The sequence below is a fragment of the Nerophis ophidion genome, linkage group LG10 (genome assembly GCF_033978795.1).
Source record: "Nerophis ophidion isolate RoL-2023_Sa linkage group LG10, RoL_Noph_v1.0, whole genome shotgun sequence".
Classification (NCBI taxonomy): domain Eukaryota; kingdom Metazoa; phylum Chordata; class Actinopteri; order Syngnathiformes; family Syngnathidae; genus Nerophis; species Nerophis ophidion.
This window is the reverse complement of record NC_084620.1, coordinates 27,431,200-27,449,894: the sequence shown is the minus strand read 5'-3', so window position 1 is coordinate 27,449,894 and position 18,695 is coordinate 27,431,200. Positions and strand designations below refer to the sequence as shown.

Sequence of the window (18,695 nt, the reverse complement as noted above, 5' to 3'; positions counted from 1 at the left end):
AGTATTGTTGGCACTTTTTGTATATTTTTTTTATTGGCTTTTATGGGCCGAATAGAGGACTGCCAATTGGCTCCATTGTAAGCAGATTTTTATTTAAGTGTATTTTCAAGTTAAATGCATTACAAAAAATATAAACCCATTGTCGTGTCTTTCATTGTAAACCAGGGATATGCAAACTATGGCCCATGGGCCACATCCGGCCCGTTGGGTCTTTATAATCTGGCCCGCCAAACATTGGAACAGAAGTGAGCAAAGATCTGTTTTGAGAATTACCACCACACAACTGATAATAGACTTTGACGGACTGACAAAAAAGGTGATCAACAACACTGCTTCCATTAAAAGAGAATGTAAGTGTTTACCCTGTAATACCATTTTTATGTTTCTTTGATGTTCTGATAATATATTGTTGAAAATAGATGCATTATATATCAATAGCCCATGTCTGAGAAGTCTACTCTTAGTTCCAACATATATATTATGCTTTAAAGGCCCTCCTGTCAAATGTTGAAAGTCAATGTGCCTCCTGAGCCAAAAGGTTTTCCCACCCCTGTTGTAAACAAAAAAAGTGCAGTTTCCGCTTTAATATAGACTCTGTTTTAGACCAGTTGACCTGACACTCCTCTCCTGCATTGAGAAGTCAACAGGTGGCCACGGACAATTAGAGTAGAATATAATATGAGTTTTGTCATTATTTCAGTGAACAGGTTCAAAGAACAACGAAATTGGAGCAGACAATTCCTGGAGAGGTACCAGTCGGGAGGACGCGCTAGCGGTTCAAAGTCGTGACCTGGACTGGACCACTCTTCTACGACCCTCTAACCTTGCAATGGACTGGACTCTCACATTATCATGAATCATTGAATAACTGAACATGAACTGAACTGAGGATCTATTGCAGTCTGGGAGTGTTCTTTTTCACATTTTGGGGTTTTTCTTGTCCGGATGTGGGTTCAGATCAGGTGCCGTCGTTAAGGTTTGTGCAACCCTTAGAAGCACTTGTGACTATGAGCTAAATGAATAAACTTGGATTAATTTATTGTTCATGCCTCACCCGTCTCCCATGACTGCACAGTGCACAGCCCTTGTATATTTCTATATAATCATATGGTTTCCAGACGGTATGTTGATTTGGAGTAATTGAATGAGAGGTAATCTTTTATTTTTGTTTTATATAGTTTGCACAATCGACTTTATTTCACTCAAACAATTGCATGTAATTAGAGTGTTATATTGTTAGTATCCTTCCAAAAATACTTTTAAAAACATTGATTTGTGTTTTGTTTGCCTATTTGTTCTGTATTTTTTACAAATAAAATTAACACACTTTGAGGCAAAAAAAAGATTATTCAATGATACTTTTAGAAATACTAGAATTGGAGCTGGGCAAACTGGTCCTGTATTACCTTTATAAAAACATAGGTATACATTTTTTTCTTTGATTTCAGTAATGGTTTAATACATCAATATTTAGTTTTACTTTTATTTTTCCAACCATCTCTCCATTCTCTACCGCTTGTCCCTTTTGGGGTCGCGGGGGTGCTGGAGCCTATCCCAGCTGCATTTGGAAGGAAGGTGGTGTACACCCTGGACAAGTCGCCACCTCATTACAGAGCCAACCCAGATAGACAGACAACATTCACACACTAGGACCAATTTAGTTTTGCCAATCAACAAATGTTTAATGATACAAAATATTTGTCCATGAAAATTTTATATTTACAAAAACAAATGTAAAGTACAGAATTATTTGTATGGTGAAAAACTATTTATTCGGAAGGAGCTCAAAGTAGGGCTTCACGGTGGCAGAGGGGTAAGTGCGTCTGCCTCACAATACGAAGGTCCTGCAGTCCTGGGTTCAAATCCAGGCTCGGGATCTTTCTGTGTGGAGTTTGCATGTTCTCCCCGTGAATGCGTGGGTTCCCTCCGGGTACTCCGGCTTCCTCCCACTTCCAAAGACATGCACCTGGGGATAAGTTGATTGGCAACACTAAATTGGCCCTAGTGTGTGAATTTTATCTGTCTATCTGTGTTGGCCCTGCGATGAGGTGGCGACTTGTCCAGGGTGTACCCCGCCTTCTGCCCAATTGTAGCTGAGATAGGCGCCAGCGCCCCCCGCGACACCAAAAGGGAATAAGCGGTAGAAAATGGATGGATGGAGCTCCCCCACATCGAGGAGCCAGATGAGGCAATTCCCCCGAACGCCTCCCAGGACAGTGTTTAGGGCACGTCTGACCAGTAGGAGGCCACAAGGAAGTCCCAGGATAGCTTGGGGAAACTATGTCTCCTGGCTGGACAAAGTGGCTGGGGAGAGGGAAGTCTGGGCCTCCCTGCATAAGCTGTTGCCCCTGCGACTCGACCTTAGATAAGCAGTAGAAGATGGATGGATGGAAAACAAAGTTTTTTTTCCTCAGAAAACATCTACAAAAAGGGACTCATTGTTAGTTACTGTAGTCAGAATTTTCCTTTACATAGCCAGAAACAAACTTGTTGATGAAGTCACAGCATAAAACAAATAACGGTGTGAATAGTCTTGTTTTATGCATAAATGTTGCAGCTCATTTCTTCTTGGCTGCTCTCTTGCCCTCTCCCTTCTTTGGTACACCTTTCCCTCTGAGCTTCCTCAGGCGACGGATCTCCTCCTTGAAATCCTCATGCTCGTCCCTACAAACCAGTGAAAGGAGACGTGTAAACAGACGTTTAAACAATTGGTATCAATTTGCAGCAGAACAGACTACAATTTCAAATACTTATTTCTGTCGGCTCACAACAAATACATTTGGACAGCCGCAAAATAAGTGTGCAACAGGAAGTGTGTCTTGCATCATGCATTAAATACAAGTGGTCATAAAAGGCGCAGTATTTGCCATTTGAGCAGCGATCCAGCCAAACAGGGCACGTCAACAAGCGCGGCGTGTGCATTAGCACCACTGTGAAAGGTGAAGTGTGGAAGCGTGGAGAACAACTCCATAAGGATGCCTAGTGATATTGCTAAGACAGTCTGTAGACATTTTCCGGTCATTTTTTAACAGCCCGAGGTTAGTTTGAGGACCACTGCAAAAATTTTGTGGGCTGGTGGCACATTGCAGAGTTAAAACAAAAATCAAAAATAAAGCAAAAAAGGAAACATATAGCAAAAATAAAATGTTATGATAAATAGCTGAAATGTTGATACTGATAAGTAACAATAACTGAAATATTAGTCTTTAAATATATGTACAGCAGTACCCCGGTGTCAAGCTTGGACTTGGATTGTGTGTGCTCCTTCGACGCAGAGGGATTACAGGACGAGCCAGGCGAGAATTCAGGTACATAGTTTTAATTATTTATACTCAAAATACAATGATAAAGGCAAAAGAAAAAGCGCGCTTGATGGTGGATAATCTAGACTAAAACTTAGAACGAAAATAGACAATGGCAATACTATCTACAAACAAACAAAAGAAACCATCAAAGACATAAATACAAACAAAAACTTACTTGGCGTGGATTAATCGAAAAGCATGGCACGAAGTATGAAAGGCAATGATAGTTAATGTTCCCAGACCGATGGACAGAAAGAAAATAACTTAAGTAGTGGCTGTGATAATTAGGAACAGGTGCGGGACTGAGGGCAGGGGCGTGACTAGGAGGGCAAGGTGAAAAATCATTGAGTTGTCATGGTAACAAAAACAAACCAGGACGTGAAAAAACAGAACAAGAGTCCAGAAAACAAAACATAACCTGACCAAAACCAAAACATAAACTTACAGGCATGACACCCGGCCAATATGCAAAACCAACTTTTCTGAAATGGTCATGTTTGTGTATTTGGGATCTGTGTAGTCATGAAAATTTGAAATCAAACCGTGGAGACATTGTGGAGGTCTATATAAAATATGCTCGCCTTCCTTTATACTTCCTCCATCGAGCCGTTTGGAATTGCTCTGTCCTGTGCCGTCAGCGGACATCTCCATATATGCAAGATATATACCCAAAGATCTTTGCGCGAGTCTGCTATTGTAGTCCAACGCTGGAGTCAAGCTTCTTTTTTCGCTATCCTCTCTCTCTTATTATAAGGCAGACTGGCTCGTACATGCACACGCATCCTCTGCTGTTTTTATTTGTAATACAAAATAGCGTACAGTTAAACAAAAGTGCCAATGATTTTCAAAAACACACTAGGTGTGGTGAAATTATTCCCTGCATTTAACCCATCTCCCTTGATCACCACCTGGGATGTGAGAGGAGCAGTGAGCAGCAGCTGTGGCGACGCCCGGGAATCTTTTTGGTGATTTATCCCCCAATTTCAACCCTTGATGCTGAGTGCCAAGCAGAGTGGCAATTGGTCCCATTTTTATAGTCTTTAGTATGACTCGGCCGTGGTTTGAACTCACAACCTACCGATCTCAGGGCGGACACTCGAACCACTAGGCCACTGAATAGGTAACATATCCGTCAGTATATTCCAACACAAAAAATCTACAACACGGCATACGAGGAAAAGACAGTTGCCAAAGTGGAGGCACGTAAATAAGACTGTATGGCCCATCTGAAGAGACAGTCAGAAAGCGACTTGAAGATGGTCTGTAAAACATAATCTATGTAACATTTTGACCAAAAAACACACCAATGCATGTTATGTAGAACACAAGATACTGTTTTAGATGTAGAATAATCAGAATATGATCTTTTTAAGCATGACCAAAGAAAATGTTTTCCAATAGGAAGGAAACCATTAGAAATACAAAAAATCCATTCCACCCCAAAATATGTCAACACAAAGCACTCTTATTATAGAACCGTTACAACTTAACAGGTTGAAAACAATGATTATTTTCAAGGTTTTTGTAAGGCTGATTAAAAAAAACAAATACTAATCAAGTATACTAAAAAAGAAGACTCATTAAAACTGATGCAATTAAATTTACATGTAATCCGCAGTACTAAAATACATGAATTCTAATAAAATTACTAATAAAAAGAACATGTTTCTTAAAGACAGTAAACTGTCAAAATTAAAGTGCAAAATTAAAATACAGCTTCATCACTTTAGTCAGAATTGTTGGACTTAAGTATCTTCTCAATGATTTTAACTTTAGACTTTTTGTTTGTTTAATATCATTACTGCCACAAGTGGTGGAAATATGTATTTCAACTGTGTACCGCTGCGGTCCATATGGACCACAGCTGACAAACAGATTTTTTGGCAGCCCTCTAGGGGGAGCTCGAGGCCCCATGGTTAAGAGACACTGCTATGGAATACAAGGAGCTTGCAGCTACAAAACAGCCAAACACACATGTAATAAGTGTCCTTAATACAACAATATTGAAGTCTGAAACACCACACATTAACATAAACAAGTATCAAATAGTCGCATATTACTTACACATACAAAGTCTACAGTAACAAACGTGTCCGCATTTAACAAATAACTGACCAATAGATGACGCCAAAGACATTATTCTTCCACTTCCATTTAAAGACTGCATTAGTCTGTAATAAGTGGAGTTTTTCATGTTTGATTTTTCTGTCATTTTACTTGATCAAGCCTTTTCCAACATTGTACACTACAAAATATAAGTATGTACTATGATTTTTGCTGATATCATATCTGATTTTTATCAGAATTGCCCAATAGTCAAGGTTCCAATGCAGATATTGTATCAGAAGTAAAAAACGTATCGGGACAGCAACACTTGCTAAAGCTTTTCTCTATCTTTACATCTCCACCTACAATTATAAATCTTAAAGAAGGTTCTATCCTGCTCATTTCATTTTCGATATAATATTGGACGGCGTGGCGCAGTGGAAGAGTGACCGTGCGGAACCAGATTGTCCCTGGTTCAATTCCCACCTAGTACCAACCTTGTCACGTACATTGTGTCCTGAGCAAGACACTTCACCCTTGCTCCTGATGGGTGCTGGTTAGCGCCTTGCATGGCAGCTCCCTCCATCAGTGTGTGAATGTGTGTGTAAATGTGGAAGTAGTGTCAAAGCGCTTTGAGTACCTTGAAGGTAGAAAAGCGCTATACAAGTACAACCCATTTATCTCATTTGCATACTTAAGTTTATTTTAACAAAATACTCCATAAATATCAAGGATGTGTAATGTCAGTAAATAGATGGGTATTGAAAGTGACTTTCGTTGTCGCAAAGAACATAATGTTCCATTTGTTTGTCAAGCTGCCTTTTCAAGCTATTTTAATTTAGGATACCTAAATGACAATTCCATTAAACGTTTTAAACGTAATATCCTCTGGCATATGTCACCTAATTACATTTTCCAACACAGCCAAAATCGCTGTCACAAAATGCAAATTACCTGAATAATCCCATGAACCTGAGCTTCCTGGTCATGGCGTAGTAAACATTATGTTGTGGGTACCAGTCATACACTTCCTTCCTCTTGGCGAGGGGAGGCTCCCGGAACAGCTGAACCACCTTCATGGATTTGGAGTCTGTGGTACGCACAACATTCCCGAAGATCTGGGCGCTCAACCGAGACATGCGCAGTGCATAACTGGAAGGACCGGCCATACCTGCTGACAGTAGCAGATAGAAGTTAATATGAGCGGGGAAGATTTGAAATAAATAATTACGGCTAAAATGATATCAAGATTTATCGCAATAGACAGATATTCAATATCAAGTGTTCGATATTTAGATTTTTTGGGGCGTTAGAAGCATGAAAGAGTGAAGCCTGGTTGGTTGCATGAACAAAAAGGCACCCGCGGTCTGTATTGTCAAGTAAATCGTTTTGGGCATGTCCTAGGCATGTGAGCTAATGCTATCTTAGCTTGCTCGCTAATTACACAGCCAAAATAACACTTTGTTGTACATATTTGTACAGTTATTTAATAAAATATTTGAGCACTTAATCTTGAATGGGGAGTGGTGAAAATTATGCAACCCACTGCATTCTTTTCACATGATTAATATCGAATGAAGTACTCAGTTGGTATTTGTATCGTTTTAAGGGTACTGGTATCAAAACTTTTTAAACGATACCCAAACCTAATCTGCAACCTGGAAAAAAAAGTACTTTAAAATTATCAGCATTGTGAATAGGGTTGTAAAAGGGAGGAAAGTTTTCGGTAAATTTCCAGAAACATTTCGTAAATTTAACACGGGAAGTTAAGCTCCGGAAGCTTGGAAATATTGACCAATTGATTATTCAAAGTTGGACACCATCCATGGAAACTAATAGGAACTTTGAGGTAATTTATACTAATCATATACAGACATTCTGTGGTCATAATCAGACATGCAAACATTTGTAATACAAATGTATTTTTGTGAGCATAACTTCAAACATCAAAAAACAATGTTGATTGATGCCCCCCCCAAAAAAGTCCCATTCAAAATGTAAAATGAAAGCATTTTGTTAAGCTTCTCAAGCTTCTGTTTTTTCATTTGTTCTTGTAAAACACTAATGCAATGTGTCACACCCCACCTCGGATGAAGGTAATGTAACGTTTGTAAACCAGACTTTCAAACCAAAGATGGCAAGGCACACAGTTGATAACAGTTCACAAACATTTAGTGACACCCAAAGTGTCATGAGGTGAATAGCAAGAGGAAACATCCATCCATCCATCCATTTCCTACCGCTTATTCCCTTTTTGGGGTCGCGGGGGGCGCTGGCGCCTATCTCAGCTACAATCGGGCGGAAGGCGGGGTACACCCTGGACAAGTCGCCACCTTATCGCAGGGCCCAAGAGGAAACAACTCACCCAAAACCTACAATAGTAATAAATAGAGGCAATATTATAGTATATTATATGTAACATTTATATTGTAAATCCATTTCAAAGTCGCATGTGTTAAACAAGCCTAAATAATTAATCAAAATAAGCATATTAAAAATAAAAGGTAAATAATCCATTATAACAAAATACATGTATTCACAATCAAACATCAATAATCAAACATGTCAAAGTAAAGAATTAAATAACCAAAACAGATTTAGCAAAATCAAATAGCAATCAACAAAACTAATTTGACCTGTTACAACACAACATAATCTCATCACCAAAATATTCACCTCAGCAGATGTTTGATGCATGGAGACCTGAGCTCCTGATCAGAACAGACAACCAACTCTGGCAGTGACAGCCAGCAGACTGTCAGAAAAATGGCATTTTCCAACTTAAAATAGCCCATAGCCCCTCCCACTACCTGGGACCAATTTGACGGGGAGGCTTAAGAATGCCTTTCTTTTGTAAAATACACCATGAATAACCACCATACATCTAAAAGTATACACATAGTACTTTTGCATTTGTAGAGAAATTTTTGTATACAGTGTATTCAGGCTTGGATAACATAACTTTTAAATGTCCAGTGTCCTTCTGTAACACCCAGCTTTTGAGAACCATGGTTCAGCCCAAATTAAGCCTAATTAGTCAAGGTAGGTATGTTCACCTATATAAAGCCCTCAGCCCCACCCTCATTCTTTTAACCACCCGTTCAGAGCCATGGTGAGTGACAGGTTATAATTTGAGTGCATGCTTTTTACTGACCAAAAAATATGCTTTTCACTAGTGATGGGTTGATGAGGCGTCATGAAGATTTTCGACACATTGCAAAACTGTATTGATACTGTGTCAATACTGTGTCACCTAATACTCACATCTGTTGGACATTAAAAATCCCTACAGGCAACCTATGGACCAACTCAACTGACACTGATTTTATGACCTAGTACAGGGTTGGGAACTTTTTTGGTTGTGAGTGCCATACAAGCCAAAAATTATTACAATTATTTCCGTGAGAGCGATATAATTTTTTTTTTAACACTGAATACAACTATATGCGTGCATTTTTAAGAAATACCAACATTTTCGAGTATAATAAGTCTCTTATTCGAATTGAATACGTTGGCGGTATAGCTCAGTTGGTAGAGTGGCCGTGCCAGCAACTTGAGGGTTGCAGGTTCGATTCCCGCTTCCACCATCCTAGTCACTGCCGTTGTGTCCTTGGGCAAGGCACTTTACCCACCTGCTCCCAGTGCCACCCACACTGGTTTGAATGTAACTTAGATATTGGGTTTCACTATGTAAAGCACTATGAGTCACAAGAGAAAAAGCGCTATATAAATATAATTCACTTCAGTTCTTATTCTTTTTAATAACATTGTTATTCTGAGGCTAACCAAAAATACATAAAATACTTCTTACCATTAATGCGACTTCTTAAACTGATGCGGTAGATGGATGGATGAAAATGCATGAAAATGTTTTAGATTTTGAACGTTATTTTTGACACTGTGATTACCAGCGGAATTATTCCTTACTTATTGTGTTAAGCAATGTCAGTTAAGATTAATTTGAGAGCCAGGTGCAATCATCAAAAGAGCCACATCTGGCAGTGGCTCTAAAGCCATAGGTTCCCTACCCCTGACCTAGTATATACAATAATATAAACCAAGTCATTGTATTTCATTTAGGATTGTTTCATATCTTCATTTAAATAAAAATATATTTTTATCTTTTTTACATACAGTCATTAATAATGTGAACATGTATCATAACATAGAAATCTAAGAGAATGTGTTGTGGATGAGGATACTTGTGGACTAGGAATTTTTTGTTTTTGTTTATTTTTTTAAATGCGCTCTGAATACCCACTGTTGATTTATTTAAACTTTTTTTAGTAGATTTTACAGTACATATTCCGTACAATTGACCACTAAATGGTAACACCCGGATAAGTTTTTCAACTTGTTTAAGTCGGGGTCCACGTTAATCAAGTCATGGTAAAATCGTAATGAGTGATTCATCGAGCTCTATTTGAACCAGTGCCCTAAGGCAGTGGTCCCCAACCACCGGGTCGCAGAATAATTTTTTTATTAATTTAAAACAATTTTTAAATTGAAAAAATAATAATTTATTTTTTATTAAATCAACATAAAATACACAAGATACGCTTACAATTGGTGCACCAACCCCCCAAAAAACCCTCAATTTTTCATGACAAAAACCGGCCTTTTTATGACAAAGAAAAAAGAAAAAAAAATCCCTCATGACGGCCCCCTCCCACTGCCCCCACTATCCCCTCCCCGACAGGCCGCGGGAAAAATTATCAAGCGTTGACCGGTCCGCAGCTACAAAAAGGTTGGGGACCACTGCCCTAAGGAACTCAGCATAAGCAACTACAGTCCTCCACTCTACCAACTGAGCTTCCGAAGGGATTCACTGTTACCGCTTTTTAATGTATGTGATCAAAATATTCCCACACGGCGGAAATGAGCTCCAACGACGATAAATTACAAATGATCAACGGCCGAAGTGCGGCGATTCTGTTGGCAGCAGCATCTCGTTGACTGATGCTCTTCCTTGTAAACACAGTTTGAAACGCAGGCGTATCGGTCATGTGACCGAAACAGCTCATGATCGGTCACGTGACTTTCGAAAAGCGGTATGCGCACCGCATACTTACCAACCCTCCCGGATTTTCCGGGAGACTCCCGAAATTCAGCGCCTCTCCTGAAAACCTCCCGGAAGAAATTTTTTCCCCGAAAATCTCCTGAAATTCAGCCGGAGCTGGAGGCCACGCCCCCTCCAGCTCCAAGCGGACCTGAGTGGGGACAGCCTGTTTTTACATTCGCTTTCCCACTATATAAACAGCTTGCCTGCCCAATCACGTTACACCATCTACGGATTATGATAAAAAACTGCACATACAAGGAGACGAAGCAGAAGAACGAGGAAGTTACAGCAATGGTGACGCCGTCGACGAGCAAAATGAAGAAATAAGCTTGCAAGGTCCAAAACGAATGGAAACAAGAATTTCAGTTTATCCAGGAGAGTTCGAAGGGGAAGGGGTATGTTGCCTGGAAATTTTGTAGAACAGACTTCTCCATTGAACATGGTATATACTCAGTCATGAACGGTCAGCGAAGCACAAAGCGTCTGCAGCGCAGCATCGTTCACAACCCAGTATTATGGGCCACCTCTCAAAATGGAGACCCGATGGTGTAACTTATGCTGAGATAAAGATGGCTATGCTGATAGCTGGAAGCAACATCCCATTCTCCTTTTCGAATGTCTACAACAAATCCGTAGGGATATGTTCCCGGATTTGGAGATCGCTCGCCAGTACGCAAATGGCAGAACAAAGGTTACTGAAATAGTGATAGGTAAGTGTTGTTGTTTTTTTAGTAAACAGCAAGCACAGTCCAGTTAGTAGAACAACCGTGTTTTCATTACTGTGTATTTGATAGGTGCCGTCTGAAATTCAACTATTTATTTTATTTATATATATAATAAAGTATATATAGCTAGAATTCACTGAAAGTCAAGTATTCCATACATACATATACATATATATATATATATATATATATATATATTTATATATATATATATATATATACATACATACATATATGAAATACTCGAGTTGGTGAATTGTAGCTGTAAATATACTCCTCCCCTCTTAACCACGCCCTCCCGTCCCAACCACGCCCTCAACCACGCCTCCGCCCCACCCCCGACCAGAACACCCAACACCCGAAATCGGAGGTCTCAAGGTTGGCAAGTATGGCGCACCGACACAGGGTTTTGCTCTATGAGCTCGACGCATGCGCCGATGCATCAGTGTTGCCGGACCCATCACTACTTTTCACTGACTAACAAGATTGAATATTTGTACTTTGTCCATGTTAAACTTCCTAATAAATGTGCACGGTTTGAGGAAGTTTAAGGGTAAACGGTGACAGTGGGGGGGTCAAACTGTCACAACGCCACACGGATATAGTCGCTATACATTTGGAGTAGTCTTCAAAAATATTTTACCGATGAACAAATTAAATAGGCTAGATCAGGGGTGTCAAACTCAAATACAGAGTGGGCCAAAATTCTAAACTGAACAAAGCCGCGGGCCAAAGTTGAACAACTTAATCTTTTAATAGGGACCCAAACAAGTTTTGCATTGAATATTGAACAAGCAAGGCTTATATAACTTTATAGTGACATGCAAACTCGAGTTTTGTTGGTATCGGGGGTGTGTATATTGTATCGTCCCGGAACAGTTAGTGCTGCAAGGGATTCTGGGTATTCGTTCTGTTGTGTTTATGTTCTGTTACGGTGCGGATGTTCTCCCGAAATGTGTTTTGTCATTCTTGTTTGGTGTGGGTTCACAGTGTGGTGTAACAGTGTTAAAGTTGTTTATACTGCCACCCTCAGTGTGACCTGTATGGCTGTTGACCAAGTATGCCTTGCATTCACTTGTGTGTGTGTAGAAGCCGCATATATTACGTTACTGGGCCGGCACGCTGTTTGTATGGAGGAAAAGCGGACATATGACGACAGGTTGTAGAGGGCACTGAAATTCGGGATTCTCCTGGAAAAATCAGGAGGGTTGGCAAGTATGAGAATTAGCGTTGAATGCGGTGATGCAGCGGCACCGCCACTGTATAATACCACCGGGCCAGCTCTAATGTTAATTTATTATTGCCTCGAGGGCCAAATGAAATTACACAGCGGGCCAAATTTGGCCCGCGGGCCAGAGTTTGACACCCATGGGCTAGATTAATAAATGAACACTCAATCACCATGCTAAATCAAACTATAACCTGCATTATAGTACGACAACAGAATGGCTAGAAGCACAGAAGGCAGAGGAAACTACACGTTTTGATTTAGTATTTGCTAGTTGAACTTTACAGATCACAAAAAAGGTAAATCGGATTGCTAACATTGTTAGCATAAATGAATGAGACTTAACGTACAGAAAATTAGCATCACGGCTAACGGATGAATATTTTCGGTTCATTATGACTGTGATGGTACATAAACCGGGCTAGCTAGAGATATTGGCCCCAAAATCATTGAACAAGTACAGGAACAACTAGCTAGCTTGAATGGAAGTCTGTTGGAGTAACCTAGGCCTACAGTCACTAGCTAGCTTGAGTGGAAGTCTGCTGGAGTAGTCTACAGTCATACAGTAACAAGCAACTACAGTTCTATTAAACGTAAATACCATAGATCAGATATATTTACCCCAGTAATATCACTACTTACCTGACGGGATGAAGTCCTTGGGCTCAAATACTATTGTGACCTCAATAGCCCTACTCTAGTGTGTAGCATGCTGGGAATTACCTGTGCATGTGATGGAAGAATGCACTGCACATGTGATGTAGGAATGCACAATGCAGGGTTGAAATTCATCTGAATTTGCATTACATCAGGGTGTTTTAGCTAATCATGCTGCAAGATCTAGCGTGTTGCATTCAATATTTATTCTCGTAATTCACATATAGTCCCATTGAAAGTTTCCAACTTTGAATATGCCCAGAATTTTGCAACCTTAATTGTGAATATATGTATTTGATGTATATTAAGTAGTAAAAAAAGACTGATTTATTTACCATTAAGGCTGTCGTTCAGGTTTCTGTACGGTTTCAAAATAAATACTGCATTCTAAAGCAATGTTTTGTTTCATTTTGTATGTATTTTTGTATATGATATTGTTGTTCAAACAAAGATTACAAAAAAGAAAACCATCAATACAGTGACTGTGTGCATGAAAAAACTGCCTTAAAAGAGGTTGATGGAAGTGAAAAAGTCCTCGCGCATGCGTGGACCGAGTGTCTTTCGATACCGATAGAGTAGTTACAGTAAAAAAATAAAAAATTAGTGCTGCAGAGAAGGAAATAAAAATGTGGATGAAACAAGAATAGTCATGTCGACGGTATGCCAGTCTTTTATTTTCTCTTTTTTTGTGTTTTCCAACCCACGTCTGTACCCTATTCGTGTGTACGGAAACAAGCAGGAATAACATAGTGCAGCCTAGTGCAGGACAGGAAAAATAAAATAAATGCCAAAATAAAACAAATGTGCTCCAATGATTTGGTCCAAAATTTTAATAATTACTGCATAACATTAATTCATTTTCATACTTAAATAAGCATAACAGACTAAATTGAATGTTACATGTAACTTCCTGGCAGTAAAACGGCAGAATTTTTTTCTTCAGGTTTTAGTATGTTCACATTTAGACATAGACAAACTTTAATGATTCACAAGGGAAATTGTTCTACACAGTAGCTCAGTTACTAAGGATACTGCAGGTATAAAGTCGACAGACAATGGAACTTAGTAGCAATATATTTCACACATGGCAATATTTTGTAACTTTTTATTAAGCATATTTTATATATTCATTATTGTTGCACATTCATTAAATAGGTTAAGAGTTTATTGTGATTTTAGAATTGTCTTTACATTGATTGTTTTCCATGGTTGTGCTGACGTGTCCTTTCCTTTCTGCTTAGATAGCCGAGGCGATTATAATCAAAGCATTTCTTAGGTTTTTTCTCCTGGTCCATATTTTCCATAAGTCAAAAACATATCAATAAGTATCAATATCCATCAATATAAAACTTATTTCGTGTTACCGTTTTTTAGCCACGTCGCCTCGTCCTAATAATCATATACTTGGGGGACGGCGTGGCGCGGTTGGGCGAAAGGCTGTGCCAGCAACCTGAGGGGTTCCTGGTTCAATCCCCACCTACCATTCTAGTCACGTCCGTTGTGTCCTTGAGCGAGACATTTCACCTTTGCTCCTGATGGGTCCTGGTTAGCGCCTTGCATGGCATCAGTGCGTGAATGGGTAAATGTGGAAATAGTGTCAAAGCGCTTTGAGTTCCTTAAAGGCCTACTGAAACCCACTACTACCCACCACGGGTAGTAGTGGGTAGTGGGGCGGTTTAGCTTGGTTGGCAGAGCGGCCGTGCCAGCAATTTGAGGGTTGCAGGTTCGATTCCCGCATCCGCCATTCTAGTCACTGCCGTTGTGTCCTTGGGCAAGGCACTTTACCCACCTGCTCCCAGTGCCACCCACACTGGTTTGAATGTAACTTAGATATTGGGTTTCACTATGTAAAGCGATTTGAGTCACAAGAGCAAAAGCGCTACATAAATATAATTCACTTCACTTCACTTCACTTCACCACGCAGTCTGATAGTTTATTAATCAATGATGAAATATTAACATTGCAACACATGCCAATACAGCCTTTTTAGTTTACTAAATTGAAATTTTAAATTTCCCGGGAGTTTCTTCTTGAAAAACGTCACGTAATGATGACGTGTACACGTGACGTCACGGACTGTTAGGAAATATGAGCGCTGCACACACACACAGATAAAAGTCATCTGCTTTAATACACAGTATTTTGGATATCTGTGTTGCTGAATCTTTTGCAATTTTTTCAATTAATATTGGAGAAGTCAAAGTGGAAAGATGGAGTTGGGAAGCTTCAACCTTTAGCCACACAAACACACGGTGATTCCTTGTTTAAAATTCCCGGAGGTGAAACTTTACTATGGATCACAGCGCAGTCAAGCGAACATGGATCCTGACGGAATGTCAACCAGCAGGTTTCGGTGAGAAAATGTGGTAAAAAGTCACTTCGATCAGCTGAGCTTGCGCCGTCCATAAAGCTGCCGTCGACTTCCCTGAGACATTGGCGTCAAGAGTGAAGACACCCGTGGACACACACCTCCGACTATCAGGTACTGTTAAACTCACTAAAACACTAGCAACACAATAGAAAGATAAGGGATTTCCCAGAATTATCCTAGTAAATGTGTCTAAAAACATCTGAATCCGTCCCTATGCAATCTCGTTTTTTTTTTTTTAACTTTTTTTTTTTTTCTAATCCGTCGCTATCAATATCCTAAAACACAAATCTTTCATCCTCGCTCAAATTAATGGGGATATTGTCGTTTTCTCGGTCCGTATAGCTCTTTTTGTTGGAGGCTTAAAAACAATGTGAATATGTGAGGAGCCATCAACGGGTGACGTCATCAGCTGCAACTTCCGGTAAAGGCAAGGCTTTGCTGTTAGTGACCATAAGTGGCAAACTTTATCATCGATGTTCTCTACTAAATCCTTTCAGCAAATTATGGCAATATCGCAAAATGATCAAGTATGACACATAGAATGGACCTGCTATCCCCATTTAAATAAAAAAATCTCATTTCAGTGGGCCTTTAAAATGGTAGAAAATAGCTATAAAAGTATAACCCATGTACCATCCACTTTAAAGTTTCAGGGGTTATCTTTTAACATTTTTTACAATAACTTTTCACTGACGAAGTGAACCACTGTTAGACATAACTATGTGGCAGAATATGCTTTTATTTTAAAGCATATTTTGCACTGAACATTTGTGTGTATTAATGCTGACGAACTATCCATCCATCCATCCATTTTCTACCGCTTATTCCCTTTCGGGGTCGCGGGGGGCGCTGGCGCCTATCTCAGCTACAATCGGGCGGAAGGCGGGGTACACCCTGGACAAGTCGCCACCTCATCGCAGGGCCAACACAGATAGACAGACAACATTCATACTCACATTCACACACTAGGGCCAATTTAGTGTTGCCAATCAACCTATCCCCAGGTGCATGTCTTTGGAAGTGGGAGGAAGCCGGAGTACCAGGAGGGAACCCACGCATTCACGGGGAGAACATGCAAACTCCACACAGAAAGATCCCCAGCCTGGATTTGAACCCAGGACTGCAGGACCTTCGTATTGTGAGGCAGACGCACTAACCCCTCTGCCACCGTGAAGCTGGTCCGATGGCAGTGAAGTCCCATTGAATTGCTACAGTGAATTACAGAACTGACGAACTAGACAAGTGTAATGTTACGATCCCCCGTGCAAGGGGCAAGTAAAACCTAAACGACTTCTATCAACTGTATGCTTTAGTGGGCACTATCACGATATTGTAGGTTGAAAAGATCAAGTATAACCCATTAAAATATACTTTGGAGGCGAATAATGTCGCTTTACCTTCCCAGTGCAAACGATAGCCACATGGTACAGTACAACATGCTGACTGATAATATGTCTTACCTTACCTTTAAGGCCGTATTCACCCTAATACGGTTGCTTGGGCTCCAAACCACAGGAGATAAATCCTAAAACAGAGTAAATATTAGTTTAAATCTATAAACGGGGCAAAAAACTGCTGCCGAGTATAACCTTCACTCGAATAGGTCCACTTCCGCCTATACGTTTGCATCTGAGCCGTGATTGGGTAGTTGTAAGACTTCCGGTTTGAGCTAAACTATTTTTTATTTTCTACAATGATTTATGCTTTTTCTATTCTACTTTTAAACATGATGCATTCACTCAACATTGGACCAAATGGACGCGTATGTATTGCTAAAGTCAGCGTAAAGGACGTTTTATAAGATTTCCCAACAGGAAGTCCGTCGTTAACAAATCCGCCGGTTTTGATGACACAAAAGTTCCGCTGTTCTATCAGTTTAGGTCACAAATATTGGCCCTGCGATGAGGTTGCGACTTGTCCAGGGTGTACACTGCCTTCCGCCCGATTGTAGCTGAGATAGGCACCAGCGCCCCCCGCGACCCCAAAGGGAATAAGCGGTAGGAATGGATGGATATTGAAAATAAAAATTGAAAAAAAAAATTGAAAAGGAATTTTATCTTTGCAACCTCATTATACTATTGGCTAAGTTTTATATTCATAAATGTAAGTTTCTCAATAACATGCCTGTTTTTTGTGTCTTAAAAAAGATTTAGAATTCTACATTAAAACATTCTGTACCTCATAACAACCAAAAAGCTGTCAAAACGATGATGCTGTGTTCCAAATGTAAGATATTTACTGAGATTGAGTGAGCCTATGGCTTTGCACTTTGTTTACCCTGCGAGGAGGTGGCGACTTGTCCAGGGTGTACGCCGTCTACCGCCCCAAAAGGGACAAGCGATGGAAAAAATAAAAAAATAAAATAAATCATACATACATATATATATATATATATATATATATATATATATATATATATATATATATATATATATATATATATATATATATATATATATATATATATATATATATATTAGGGGTGGGCAAATTTATGCGTTGATTACGCGTTAACTCATCAATCTATTAACGCCGACAATTATTTTATCGCACGTTTGCGTATGTTGTTTACATGCTTTTATTTTGTTAACGCCTTTTCTTAACAGGATGGCATCTCCCGGATGTACTTCGGCGTGGAGGGGCTCTTGGTAAAGATGGAACATTTGGCAAAAATACGGGACAATTCTGCAAATTTCATGGCTGGCTTACAGCGTGGTCACTCCGGGATAACTTACGACCGACAGACAATTCTGGATGTGGATAGATCGGGCCGTTTTGGACTGAATGACGGGTGCTTGCTAGACCGGCTAGCTAGCATGGGAATACTTTGCCGGCTACATCCAGCGGCCTGTAAAGCAGCGGAGTATATGTGTTGTCTGTCTATTTATGAATAAATCAGACGAGGAGTGTTGGCTGAGTTCGTAACGTTTGCTTTCAGAGCGTGCATATCACAACATACAAGATGCCGTCATGGCGACACAACCTATACCGGGCTACCGCGCATGCTCGTCACTCCTGTTGCATGCTGGGTAGGGTAGTTCTTTTTTTCCCTGGCTCATAACATCACAAATAGTACCATGTATATGCGTTCAGTTTATCAAAGCACCAAGCAAACAATCAGAAAATTCCCATCATATCAATTCCTAGATATGGTCATAATTATTTTAAGTGCACTACGCAGAATAAACACAACATTATTAATATTGCTACTACGGATAATTTGATCAAAAATTCTCTAAAACAGCCCACTACCTATAATATGGGTTTTTTAAACATAAGATCCCTGATAAAAAAAAAATG

The 18,695-nt window shown here is 39.8% G+C and overlaps 1 protein-coding gene and 1 long non-coding RNA gene across 11 annotated transcripts; one reads left to right on the top strand and one right to left on the bottom strand.

The window, feature by feature from the left end:
- Window positions 1-1,145: 1,145 nt before the first annotated feature.
- Window positions 1,146-17,080, bottom strand: mrps33 (mitochondrial ribosomal protein S33). 10 transcript variants are annotated; one of them, XM_061913244.1, is made up of 5 exons: window positions 16,985-17,029; window positions 16,856-16,920; window positions 7,592-7,723; window positions 6,306-6,522; window positions 1,146-2,664 (listed from the first exon to the last, which is right to left on the bottom strand). In XM_061913244.1, exons 4-5 carry the CDS (start codon window positions 6,518-6,520, stop codon window positions 2,559-2,561), a joined length of 321 nt encoding a protein of 106 aa, XP_061769228.1. In that variant the 5' UTR covers window positions 6,521-6,522; window positions 7,592-7,723; window positions 16,856-16,920; window positions 16,985-17,029; the 3' UTR covers window positions 1,146-2,558. The 10 variants fall into 10 exon arrangements, with proteins under 10 accessions (XP_061769228.1, XP_061769227.1, XP_061769220.1 ...); XM_061913243.1 differs by having other exon boundaries at window positions 16,861-16,920; window positions 16,985-17,025; XM_061913236.1 differs by lacking the exon at window positions 7,592-7,723 and having other exon boundaries at window positions 6,306-6,525; window positions 16,861-16,920; window positions 16,985-17,080.
- A 185-nt stretch (window positions 17,081-17,265) lies between these two features.
- On the top strand, window positions 17,266-18,307 carry LOC133559882 (uncharacterized). The gene is made up of 2 exons (XR_009808305.1): window positions 17,266-17,392; window positions 18,002-18,307. It is a non-coding gene; the product is annotated as an uncharacterized LOC133559882 (long non-coding RNA).
- The last annotated feature ends 388 nt before the right edge of the window (window positions 18,308-18,695 follow it).

Bases quoted from the DNA above. Each gene is read 5' to 3' on its own strand.
- mrps33 (XM_061913236.1), bottom strand. From the start codon at position 6,520: ATGGCCGGTCCTTCCAGTTATGCACTGCGCATGTCTCGGTTGAGCGCC. The intron at 2,665-6,305 runs GTAATTTGCATT...ACTGGTTTGTAG, and splicing joins AGGTTCATGGGATTATTCAG to GGACGAGCATGAGGATTTCA.